The following is a 13,453-nucleotide window of genomic DNA, read 5'->3' as shown; positions in this document are numbered from 1 at the left end:
TCCGTGATTTTGTGACGGCGTGCGATGAGGGGGAGGGGGGGGGGCGGTGTTCAGATGGTGTGACGCCACACTGATTGCATTATAAAAACAACGATAGAAAACTATTTTTAGCCGTTATTTCGCGTTTTAGAAAACTGTTTTAATAAATTGGAATAGAATTGATTAAAATACAGATAAGACTTTGGAAAAATATCGTATTTTAAGAAAAATTCAATTACAAATTTGAGGGGGGGGGGGGGGGGTGCAGGCTTAGGTGTTACGTCATTTTAGGGGGGGGGGGGTTGGCTTTTTGTGACGGAGGTGAGGGGAGGAAGTAAAAATCGTCAAAAAAAAGCGACGTCATTTATGGATGACCACAAACAATATTGCGTTTATTGTTTTTTGTTGTATTAGTATATTTATGTTTTATGTTTCATTTTGTGGTTTTGTTTTAGCGGCCTATATGTGTTTTTGTTCTTTTTTCTTCACAGTACCCTTTGAATATATTTTACACCGTATCGAAGCAATGACATACAGCGAGTGTATATATATATATATATATATATATATATATATATATATATATATATATATATATATATATATAATAGCGCATTTTCCTCAACTCCTCGCCCCCACTAATCATAGAACCTGTATGCGCCTCTGTATGTAGGCTATATAGTATAGCCTAGAATGTGGGCCTAAATATTTGGGCTTATAGATTGGGGCCTAAGCTTTTCCTCATTATAAAAACCTACCTACACACAATGTAGAATAAAATTATAAAAATAGCGATGGTTACATCGCTATTTTTATAATTTTATTCTACAATTATCGTATTCTAGATCTACTTTTAAAAAAATTTAATACAAAGAGAGATTGTTAACCATTGACAAATTATTTCAACAATACACCAAGTGATGTAGATCTTCACGCGTTATCCGATAGGCCTAAGTTACACACGTAGTTCCAGATACATTTGGTAGGCCTTGAACTAGAACCATAGGCATAGCTGACATTTCCATTCACCCCCCCCCCCCCCCACACTCCCCCTTCACATACACACACCTTCCTATCCTGCCTGCAGTAATCCTTTCTGAAAAGTGAGGGGAAAAAATATTATCTTGGTCATCATTTTGGCCTCAAAATGGCGTCGTTCTCACTGCAGCTGAAGTCAGAACTTAAACTTGAAATAATGCAAATAAACTAGCCTTTTAATGATTTGCACAACTTAAATGGCTTGATATTTATTAAACAAATACAAATGCAAGCCGTATTCTGTTCTAGGTTTATTAGTTTTATTATATGCGTAGGAAATGTACGGTAGATCTAATGTTCATATTCCAAGGCCAAGGCAAATAAAATGGAGTAGCAGGTTTTAATCACTATTTCAGTTTTTCTTGGTTTGACAGACACTGAGTCCTATTGGGTGGCTCAAGTCAAAATGAAAGCGATTTTATTTGCACACTTTTTAGAGCTTCGATAATCATTTTTTTTTAAAACCTAGATTTAGATCTAGGCAGCTTTTAGTCTAAATTTCTAGTCTAGAATCTAGATCAAGTCTGGTTTTAGTTTCCAATCATCATGGATAGAGCAGGCAGTTGTACCAAAAGTCTTGACAAAGAAAGAAAGTTAGATTTAGAAACTAGAAGCCTAAGTGTACAACTGAATAGTCTAGTTAAAGTAACCCAGTAATTATTAGAAATCTAGATATAGCCATAGCACAGGAATGATTTTTAAGAAGAGATAATAAAGCCATGAATTCAGGCAAGCAGCATCACTAACTGGCTGAATTTGAGGGTGAAATAATTCATAAATTTAACAATAATAATGGTAAGACTAAAATTCTATAAACATGGAAAGATTGGACACATCAGGATATGTTAGACTAATAAATAACTTACTAATGACCAAATGATTAGGTGTTTGAAAAAATTAGGGGCATATCTAATATTGGCTATTGGAAATATCAAAACATAAAATCATAACTGTTAACTACTGTCACTGTCAGATGTGTCCAAACTTTGATAACAACTCTACTTTCCTTTATTATGTAATAAGGGGGTCGTCCATAAATGACGCCACACTCGTAGGGGGAAGGGGGGGTCCGTGACAGTGTGTGATGAGGGGAGGGGGGTTCAGATGGTGCGACGTCACACTTTTGCAGTTTAAAAAAGCAATGTTAGAAAACTAATTTTTAGACCTTATTTCACGTTTTAGAAAACCGTTTTAATAAATTGTAATAGGAATTGATTAAAATACTCTATTTTGAGAGAGTTCAGAAAAGTTTTTGGAAAAATTCTACTGAAGTTGTGAGGGGGGTTGTAGGCTGAAGTGTAACGTCATTTTGGGGGGGGGGTCTAGCTTTTTGTGACAATGTGTGACGGAGGGGAGGGGGGGAGGTAAAAATTGTCAAAAAAGCGTGGCGTCATTTATGGATGACCCCTAATTCTGCAATTCATAATAGGCTGTGTAGGCCTATTTAATTGTCTACTACTCATCTAGAGTATTTTGTTTTCTTAAAATATCCTGATGGTGGAACGTATGTGGGATGTATGTAATATCATTCATTAAAGCATTCCTACTAGTAGTTGGGCATGTTAGTAGTTTTCTGAAAATGTAATCCAGAAACAAACAAAAATTGTACTTAGCCTATAGATCTAGTTAATCTAAGAAATTTTAGAGCTAGGGTTTAAGATCTTTTGCAGCTGGGGTTAGGGCTAGTATGACAGTAATTGCTTGATTGGGTTTAATGCAAATAAAATTATCAAGCTGCTTTAGCTGTGCAGCATTTGTTTCCTGCTTAAGGATCATTCATAAGGGACTTTATAAGGGAGGGGTAGTCTGGAATTCAGTGACGAGGGAGAAGGGGGTCGGAAAGTGTGACATCACACTTTTGCTTGTATTGTAAAAAATGAAGTTTAGCCATTATATAAACTGTTTTTGTAAATTGTAGAGAACTTAATATACTCTGTTGACCCAGCTCAAGTAAATATTTTAGATATAAATTGATGTTATTTAAAAAATAAAACTGCAATATTTGGGCGGGAAGGGGGGGGGGTGTTGAAAACTGAGGTGCGACGACATTTTAGGGATGTGTATGACTTTTTGTGACTGGGGAGATTAAGTAAGAATAAAAAAAAACATGACATCATTTATGGATGACACCTTATAGTATATTTTCATTGAAAAACTAGATTATCTAAGTTATAGGCTTTCAGAATAGATGCCTAAGCATTTTTTGTACATCCTTACAGATTTTATTCCAAGTTTAAAGCTGCCGAGGTAGCAGGCACAATCACTTTCAAGATGGGGAGACACTGCTCAGCCAATGGGTGCAATAATGGGGATAAAAATGCCAGTTCCAGGGAAACAAAAATTAGCTTTCATTCCTTTCCTTTAAAAGATGAAACTCTACTAAAACAGTGGCTTGTCAAGATGAACAGGGAAGGTATAAAACCCACCCAGTACATGCACCTGTGCTCGGAACATTTTGTGGAGGAGGATTTTGTCTACCAGCCTTTTACAGGTTCAGTTTAACCTTTTTAACACAAACAAAACTCAAATTATTTAAATTATAATTTTGATAGCACTTCCTTTCTCTTCTACTTTTTATTACTTAACCATAATGTTTAGACAACATACAACAATTTTAAAATTTCAGTTTGGTGTGTATTTTACAATCCTACAATGAAGTAAAAACATTTTTTTTGAGAACATCTCACAGTTGTTTGGGGAATCATATGTGAATGAAACACTCATTTGTTTTAGAAATATTAATGATTGTTCTACTTTACAGGTCAACGACAGCTAAAGAAAGGTGCAGTTCCGTCAATATTTTCTATTAAAAAGTCTCACAAAAAGCAAGCACCCTCTGTTGTAACACAGTAAGTTATCTGCTTGCAAGTTTTAAACCAAACTTATTTCTTGTTTTTTTCCCCTTTAACATTGCACTTACAACTAAGTCACAGTATAGTTTTTTCTTCAAATTTTCTTTGATCAACTGGAATGGGGTATCTGTAATAGCAAGCTACACCATATTTTTTGGCTGTTACTATAGGCCTATATCTGTGGACAAAATATTCATGTATTTTGTAATATGACATGAAATAGGTCTACTTTGCTGTGTCACTCTTCATTTAAAAAGATGAAATTTACGACTTTTTTGTGTTAATTCCAATCTTGACAGTTGAAACAAACTCTTTTTTGCACCAGGTGGCAATAGTCCTTTATAAATTTATTAGCTATTAATACCATATATCTGATTAACTTCAATTAAATATTGATTACAAAAATGATTAAACCTTCACATTGAAGTGAAACTAAATAAAATGGTTCATGGTTCTGTATGGTTGTGCAGCCAGCATTACTCAGTCACTTTATGCAGCTTATGGTTTGTATCTATAGACCTTCATAGTTTGGTGGAATTAACACTTTAGCTCATTAATCAAGTAAAATAAGCTAAGCTTCACTGAAGTAATTAAAACAGCTGTGAAAAAGGGTGTGAAACTGTTCATCAGTGCATTACACAGAATATATTTTTTATTCTTCTAGTGGAAGTCAGAAAGCTGGTGTTTTCAACTTTTTAAATAAACTTTGTGTGCATTATTTTTCATGTGAAAATTTAACTCTAAATTTAAATTATTTTTCAGATTAAATAAATTAGAAGATATTGAATGTAAGAATAGCTTGGATTCTACTGACAGCACATCTGATATATACCAAGATGAAGAACAGTTTAATTTAGAAGTAAGCAGCTTCAAAGACTTCAGCTCTCCCCTAGATATATTAGATAGCCTTGATATGCCCCTGAAGCCCTGGGATGAACTCCTGCTGTCACCAGATTCTAAAACTGGACCTGACGAGTCAGAAAGTTTGGACAACTGGAGTGAGTACCCATTGCTAGGCACAGATTTTATTAGTTCTAAAAATAGTTTTGGATTTAAATACTTCACTTCAGAAATGGACGACAACGGTATTACTGGTTTCAGTTCTGAGAGTATCAATTTCAAGGATGATAACCGACCTTTTGGTTTACTATCATTCAACAAAGATGAAGAAATCAATTATGAAGGTACAAAACAAGATTTTAATAGTTACAATGATGAAACAGCTTGCAAGGGGCCAGATATTCTCCTGGGGTCTTTAGAAAAACATTTTGTCAAAAATATTTCTGTTGAGGAGCCACAAACCTGCCTGAAGACATACAGTGAAGAAACTCTCCCTGTCGATGATAATTTGTCTTTACACTTTACTTACACCAGCCTTACTGAATCTCAAGAAATGCCCACAGTTCTTGTAATGCTACAAGACTCAGATCTTTTAGTTCCTGATTCTACACTGGATCAACCTACAGAGAGCAAAATGAATGATAAACTTCAAGGACGAAAACACAAAAAAAAACTCTTCAAAAATGATACCCATAACACAATTACACAGTTTGCAACAAAATCTAAATGGCTTAGGAAATTTATTAAGAGCAGGTATATAAACAAGAATACCCCACAGAGACCTTCCATCTCCACTAGGCACAAGTGTAAAGTATGTTATAGGGTTTTCAGAAAGAAACGCAGTCTTCAAATTCATCAACTTCTCCACAGTGAAAAACTAAGTCAACTTTTTAATTGTGATAACTGTTCAAAAAGTTTTACACACAAGATTGTATACCTTAGACATCAGATGTTTCATATAAAAGAAAAACTGTACAAGTGCAAGGTTTGTTTAAAATGCTTCTCCAATCAGCAAAGTTTAAAATTGTGTCAAAAAAGACATGAAGGTTTCAAACCTCACCAGTGTCTTGTTTGTTGTCAAATTTTTAAAAGCAGGCAAGTGTTAAACACACACCAGCTAAGCCATGCTGGTAAAAATGTACCTAAATACCAAATAAATTACTCGGCTTTAAAAAGTAGCAAACATTTGATAAAGGAAACCTCAAATATAGAAGACAAAGGTAAACCATTTAAATGTAAGTTCTGTACACAGACTTTCATAAAGCACAGTAGTTTGAAAGTGCATGTAAGGACTCATGTTGGTACAAAGCTAGTATCCTGTCCCACCTGCAATCAGTTGTTCTTTGATGAGCAGAAGTTGAGAAGGCACCAGAGGACTCACGCAAGTGAGAAACCTTATCGGTGCGGCGTTTGCGACAGGGATTTTGCTACCATCCAGTTCCTGCAGTTACATGAAAAACTGCATGCACTAAAGAATCTCAACAGATGTAGCTTCTGTGGCAAGGTCTTTCTTACTATCCAGCACCTTGAGCAACATGAGAAGACCCACTTGGGGAATCAAACTCATCATTGCCAGGTTTGCAATAAGGATTTTTCTCTTTTAAAATCTTTCAAAAAGCACCAAAAGTCCCACTTTAAAGAGAACTCTTATCAATGTTCAGTTTGTAAAAAAACGTATGCCGATATTACAGGCGTACACACATGTTCTAGAAATCATAAAGATGCTGATTTCTTCAAGTGTGAAATATGTAGTAAAGTCTTAAAAAGCAGGCAAACCTTAAAGATACACCAAAGAATCCATACAGGGGAGAGACCCTACAAATGTAATGACTGCACCAAATGTTTTAAATGTATTGGGCAATTACGGGAGCATGAAATTAGTCACTCCACTGACAGCCCATACAAATGTCACATTTGTAGCAAGTCCTTCTCCAAAAATTATAATTTAAAAAGGCATTTAGCAAGTCACCTAAAATTGAAAATGCATACAGCTATAAGTAAAGCTGATGCTGCTAGAACTTTAACTATAGTTGTGTAAGGAACTACAAAAAAAATGTTAAGATCCTTATTTTGTAGGCATTGAAAACTAATTGCGCATCATAAATTTTTTTCACTGAAAACTTTTTAAAATAAATTTAAATTGGTGTAACAGAATTAGTTGTATTTTCAATTATGGGATACAGTAGGTTTAATAAAGTTTTTCATAAAGGTTGTGAAAAGTAAAAACCTTAAGATTTGTAAATACTGTAATTTACTGTAAAAGTGTTGTTAATTGTTGACTTCACTTATTGTTATTTGTTGTTGACAAATGAATGAAGTGTCAAAGAAAATTGTTATATATATATCACTGTGTTAAACCAACATGAGTGTTTTCATGAAACTAAAGAAAACATGTCTCACTGAGTTACGAAAGATGCTGAATGTGGTATTTTAACAGGAACTTTGTGTGGATGAAGAGCTTTGCTGTCAAACTAAATTAGCATTATTCAATTTGTGTTCATCACTCTGAAACCAAAATAATTTTATTAATGAGTTTACCCTAATTCATGCAATTTTATTTGCCTGAAAATAAGAGTTAATAAAAAAATATTGGGTGGGTTATGTGGGGAGAGAACCCACTAAGAGTTGTCATAACATTGTTTTGACCTTAGTATTTGTCTCCTAGACTAATGATAAAGTAACAACAACAAAAATGTATATGTTGCTTATCCAATCAACTCCTTATGATGATTTGGCAGCAAAACATGTGTTGTCTAGTTACTAAGTGAATTTACATAATTAATAGTTTATTGTAATCATCAAACTAAGTTTTTTTTTTTCAAATGTCAATTTTCAGCTTTGTTTGTGGCATACATGCTATTATATGTTCTTAACCATAAAATATAAAAAAAAAGTTTAAAAAAGCCTTTACTTTATTTTCTCTAAAATACAAGTTAAGGATGTTAAGAGCAATATGGAATGTAATTATTTTATTACTATGTTAGGTCTACTTTTGCTTATGGATCTGTATCCTAGTAAGATTAAATTCAATTAATATTTTTAATGCATTCATTCTTTGGTCATTAAATTACTCTTTTAATTTTTCTTTTCCATTGATCTGTACGCTATGAGATGCTGTTCACTTTACTTTAATTTACCATATTATACAAAAACAAATATTTTAAACTGATACAAAAATGTGTACTATTGCTTGTAATAAAGTTTTTTAATTTTATATCAACCATAAAGTTGAGACACAGTAAACCTGATGTGTTCTGATGTTAAGTGACAAAGTAACAGTGCTCCCATGGTTTGTTTTAACGCTATGTTCAACTACCTTCTCCTTTTTTTGTAATAGTAAGGTATCTATAAAATTTCCATCAATTAAATTGAAATATTAGCTTAATAAATATTTAAAAAGAAGTTATATTTGTTCATTATTGCTTAAAATATATTGCTTTTAAAAAATGTTTAGCAGATAACTAAAAAATTAGTTAGATAAAATCTTCTTTTACATGGGTTCTGATTATACTATAAAATTAATTATCTGTATATTAATTAATGCTAATGTTTTAGTATAAAAAGTTGCTTAGTTAACCAACCTGAACCAGTTATATTTTTAGTGTGATGATATATAGTTCAAGCAGATACCTTACCCCCTAGATCCGTGTTTTTAAAAAAATCGTTTTATTAACTACGTCAGTTAATAATTCATTTTACAAAATTATAAAAAAAATAAGCTGTACTTTGTAAATACGTTTCTGGTTTCTTTTGTTTGCAACATGTTTTACATGTCCACTTTGGATTAAAAAATGTATTGTTTTTAAAACAATCTACTAATCCCAATAGATTGTTTCTTTAGAAAAGTTTATGTAAAGGACTTAACTGAAAAGTAGAGAATACTATTGTGTGGAAAACTAAAATAACCCAGACATTAATACAAATGTTTTGTTAAATGTGTAAGACAAGATATCTATTTTAGTCTTCATGTACTTTTTAAGATAAACTTTTGTAAAAAAAAAATATCTTTAGACAAAGGGGTTAATCATTTGGATTATTCTGCTTAGCTCATGTAGTATTTTGGTCAATAAATTATTTCACTCTTATATGTACACTACATTAAAGTAATTGCCTTGAGTTGTTTTATATCAAATAAAGGTTTCTTATTTGGTTGAATTAATCTAGGAATCTTTTTTCATGTTATTTACTTCCTGATAGAAGGTGACAATTTTATTTTCATTTTAGTAACAGTGAATTAACTATGTAGTAAAAAGAAATATGTATTGTTTTTAGTTCTTTGTTTACAAATCAATCATTTTTTTTCTTAATAATTTACTGAAACCACATAAGAAATAATGTAAACAAATTTGCAGGAAATTTTTGAATTGTCACCCCTTTTTTCCTACAATATTTTACCAGGTTTTGGCGTTTTTAGAATGTACAAGTTTCCATTTTTTTTTTAAAGCTAACAAACAAAAGCTTGTAGAAAAGACATTGATTTTTTAGCTGCCAATCCTATTTACATTATTGCTTTTAAATGACTCCAGTTATTTTTTAAGTTTTACATTTTTTCTCTATTTTTTTTGTTTGTTTTGATTTAATGAAAATTCAACAAATTTAATAAAACAGTGCATGCTATATGTTGTACTTTTAAAAATAATTATTGCATGAATTTGAAGTTGACAAATTTAGTTAACAATTTTTAATTAGACTAAAAACAAAACTTTAATGTTTCTGCATTGAACACAGTAAAGTCATTATTCAGCTATAACTTAAAATTGATTTGATTTTGATTTGATTTATATCTTTGGTATGGTTTGAAGAAAATAGCCTTATACAGTGTTTAAGTAATTTTTTTTAGAGTTTTACTCTTGTATTCTATTTAATTTACAGAAATGTCTATGTTAGGATTGTTACATATAAGTATTTGCGTAGATTTAGAGTAGCGTCCCTTTTGTTTACATGTTTCCATTAACCTTTAATCTATAGTCTATTTTAGTATATTCAGATCAAAGAATGTAAATAAATAGTACACACACATTTTGTAGCATAGGAACGATTGGGAGGGAAGTGACATAGAGCGCAGAAAACTTAGATGTTAGGCGGGGTATAAAAGGTGGGGTTAGGATTATTAGGGGGTCCATTCTCTTATAGGCATCCTAGGTTGTGTGATATTACAAGCAATAAAAGTAACGAATTGTGAACGGACTTCGTGTTGGTTTCTTGTCGACCCTGTCCTCAACTCACAACAGATGGTGGAGCAGCTGGTTGCTCAACGCAGTAGAACAACGTACATCCACCCGATGGTTCTTCCTAACGACCGTTGTGATCTACACTACGCCTGCATTTAGATTCGACTGCCAAATATTGCAGTGCACCGTGACGCCTACAGTAAATTGCGCTATGATTAACAACACTGAAGATTGTGATGACAACGAGATTCACACAGTGTCATCTGGACAAGAGAGTTATAGGGATGTAAAATTAGGACAAATGCCTGACGACATTAAAACCAGAATTTCACAACTTCTGCTCGACTTCTGCGACGTATTGTCTGCCATTCCTGGTAAAACGACTGCTATAGAACATGAAATCAATTTAACATCTGGGCGACCAATAAAGCTACAACCCTACAATATACCATTACACTATAGAGAACGGGTACAAGCCGAAATCAAAGATTTATTAAAATCCGGTATAATTGAACCGTCGGACTCCTCATATGCTGCACCTATCGTTTTGGTGAAAAAGAAAAATGACGAGATCAGGTTGTGTGTTGATTATAGACAGTTGAATAAGGTAACAATACCGGACGCAGAGCCTATGCCAAACCAGGAAGAACTGTTTATCAAAATAGCGCAGGCAAAAAAAATTTTCTAAGTTCGATTTATCTAAAGGTTACTGGCAGATCCCGATTAAAGAATCATCTAAGAAATTTACTGCTTTTGTGACACCTTTTGGTTTATATCATTGGAATTTTATGAGCTTTGGGCTTAGTAATGCCCCGGCCACCTTTAATAGATTAATGAGACGGGTGTTAGCGAGTAATAATGATACAGTAGCTTATCTTGATGATATTTGTTTATTCTCTAAGAACTGGGATGAGCACATCACTGGTTTACAGGCGCTTTTCACAGCTTTAAAAAATAATGGTCTAACAGCAAGACCCAGTAAGGTTGAAATTGGCATGACAGAAATCCAATTCTTAGGTCACATGATTTCGTACCAAACTGTAAAACCTGTGGGCGAAACGTTAAAGCATATTCTAGACATAAAAATTCCTAAGTCCCTAAAAGAAGTACGTAGTTTGATAGGGCTGTGCAACTATTATAGGAAATTTATTCCTAATTTCGCCTCACTGGTACACCCAATCACAGAGTTAACTAGAAAGAAAGGAAGGTACAAGGGTATTGAGTGGACTAAGGAATGTGATGATACATTACATAGTATTAAAACGATGTTTGCGGAGCAGCCAATTCTAAGGCTACCTGATCTAGGCAGACCTTTTCTTTTGGCTACGGATGCTTCTGCTTTTGGTATCGGTGCCTGCTTGATGCAGGAGGTAGATACCCATCTACATCCTGTTGTATACGTTAGCAGGAAGCTATCCGAGTCAGAAAAAAATTATGCTACGATTGAGAAGGAATGTTTGGCGATCGTGTGGGCCGTAACAAAGCTGTCTAAGTACCTATCGGGCACACATTTTACCTTACTGACTGACCACTCCCCCTTGGTAGCATTAGAAAATAAAAAACTTCATAATGCTAGGTTGACTAGGTGGGCACTTATCTTACAAGATTACAGGTTTGACATTGTACATATTCCTGGGGCCCAAAATGTTATTGCAGATACTTTATCTAGGAACTGAGGATATTAGGGGCTGGGAGAGGGTCATTTAAAGGTTTACAATTAATGCTGTATTATGTAAATATATGATGTTTTAAGATGATGATACTGTTTGATTACATGTTTGCATTACAATAATTATTGTGTTTTAAATTTGAGATAAGTAGATGATGAATGTTAGTATAAAAAATTTTTTGAAGGAAAAGGTACATTGTAAGTTAAGATGCATTCGAATTATGACTTAGTGACTGAATATTGTTAGCTTGGTATGTTTGTTTATTCCTATTAGCGCCTGGCTGTCTCAAGTTGTACAAGCTACCATATTGACTCAAGAAGGAAGACAAGATTTGTCTCTGTCTATTGGTGTATATTATGTCCTAGCTAATAACATATTAAGGATATATTATTAGCCTTTATGGGAGGGGGGTATGTTAGGATTGTTACATATAAGTATTTGCGTAGATTTAGAGTAGCGTCCCTTTTGTTTACATGTTTCCATTAACCTTTAATCTATAGTCTATTTTAGTATATTCAGATCAAAGAATGTAAATAAATAGTACACACACATTTTGTAGCATAGGAACGATTGGGAGGGAAGTGACATAGAGCGCAGAAAACTTAGATGTTAGGCGGGGTATAAAAGGTGGGGTTAGGATTATTAGGGGGTCCATTCTCTTATAGGCATCCTAGGTTGTGTGATATTACAAGCAATAAAAGTAACGAATTGTGAACGGACTTCGTGTTGGTTTCTTGTCGACCCTGTCCTCAACTCACAACAGTCTATCTAAAGAGAACCTTGTGAACTAAGTGTAGTTTTTATGTAGTTTTCATTATTGTTCTTTATAATTGTAGTGTTAAAAACTCTCTGGTTAAGAACAATGTGTGTTCACTAATTATTAAATTAGCTCAGTATGTTATTGTTAAACATTGTAATATTTTACATTGTAAGAGTTATAATCTTTGAAAAGCTTAAATATTTTTGTAACTATTAAATTTACAATTCTTTATATAACAAGTTTGCATGACTAATCCATATTTTTAGAAAATGTTTTTATAGAAAATGAAAAACCTCAGATATTTTGGGACTTAGCCATGATTGAAGATAAGGACCATTACATTTGTTTTAGTGGCTTAATCTAATATATTATAACTAAATCACACCGTTTCAATTTATCAACTACTATAATTACTTTTGCTTAGACCAAGCATAATCAGCTTAAAAAGTTATTTTATGAAAAGATTCAGAGAGAACCTATTTGTATTTAAGTTCTATTTTTTACTTCTGTAAACTTTCAATTCTAGAGATTACTTCAGAACAGATCAGTGTAGCCTCGCTTCCTCCATTTTTTTTCTTAGCAATCAGTAGGCAACCATCTGAGTAAGGCTGAATCCTTGTGATTTTGTTTTAGGATACTTTTTATCCTGTTGAGCAATAAAACAAAATACTTTGGTCTTTTTCAAACTCCAGAACTAAACATTTTAGTTCTATTTATATTATAGTTTACTTTATTTGGATATTATAATTTACTGTATTACATTTACTTTTACACAGTTTAAAAATTTATTATAGAGAAAAATGTAAAAATTATTTCTCTTGGCATGTATTTTAAAAAATAGTTCGGTAAAAACATTTTCTCCTATCCTTGTAAGTTTTTTTCCTTCTAAACTTTAACTGCATGAATATCTCTGTAACTGTGTTAGATTCAAACTAGTGTTTTATTTTCTCAAAAAGCAGTAGCAGTGTAGTAGGTACCCCAACAGTTAGATTTCCTAACACTTGTGTATGACGTGTTCCAGAGAACTGAACATTGTCTAAGGTACCAAGCATAGCTACAAGATACTAAGCTGTAGTTGTTGTTTCTTTATCTTTCTTTAAAAATACATCTTAACACTTCTGATACACCAGTATAATGCATTTA

The 13,453-nt window shown here is 33.0% G+C and overlaps 1 protein-coding gene across 1 annotated transcript; it reads left to right on the top strand.

The window, feature by feature from the left end:
- Nucleotides 1-1,083: 1,083 nt before the first annotated feature.
- LOC131933773 (zinc finger protein 816) lies at nucleotides 1,084-9,574 on the top strand. The gene is made up of 4 exons (XM_059290351.1): nucleotides 1,084-1,812; nucleotides 3,237-3,508; nucleotides 3,779-3,866; nucleotides 4,632-9,574. Exons 2-4 carry the CDS (start codon nucleotides 3,289-3,291, stop codon nucleotides 6,745-6,747), a joined length of 2,424 nt encoding a protein of 807 aa, XP_059146334.1. The 5' UTR covers nucleotides 1,084-1,812; nucleotides 3,237-3,288; the 3' UTR covers nucleotides 6,748-9,574.
- Nucleotides 9,575-13,453: the final 3,879 nt, after the last annotated feature.

This window comes from Physella acuta, unplaced genomic scaffold (assembly GCF_028476545.2).
Source record: "Physella acuta isolate Inbredline_101_S28 unplaced genomic scaffold, ASM2847654v3 ptg002621l, whole genome shotgun sequence".
In the NCBI taxonomy this organism is placed as follows: domain Eukaryota; kingdom Metazoa; phylum Mollusca; class Gastropoda; family Physidae; genus Physella; species Physella acuta.
Note: the sequence above shows the minus strand (reverse complement) of the source record. Positions and strands in the feature narration are given on the sequence as shown.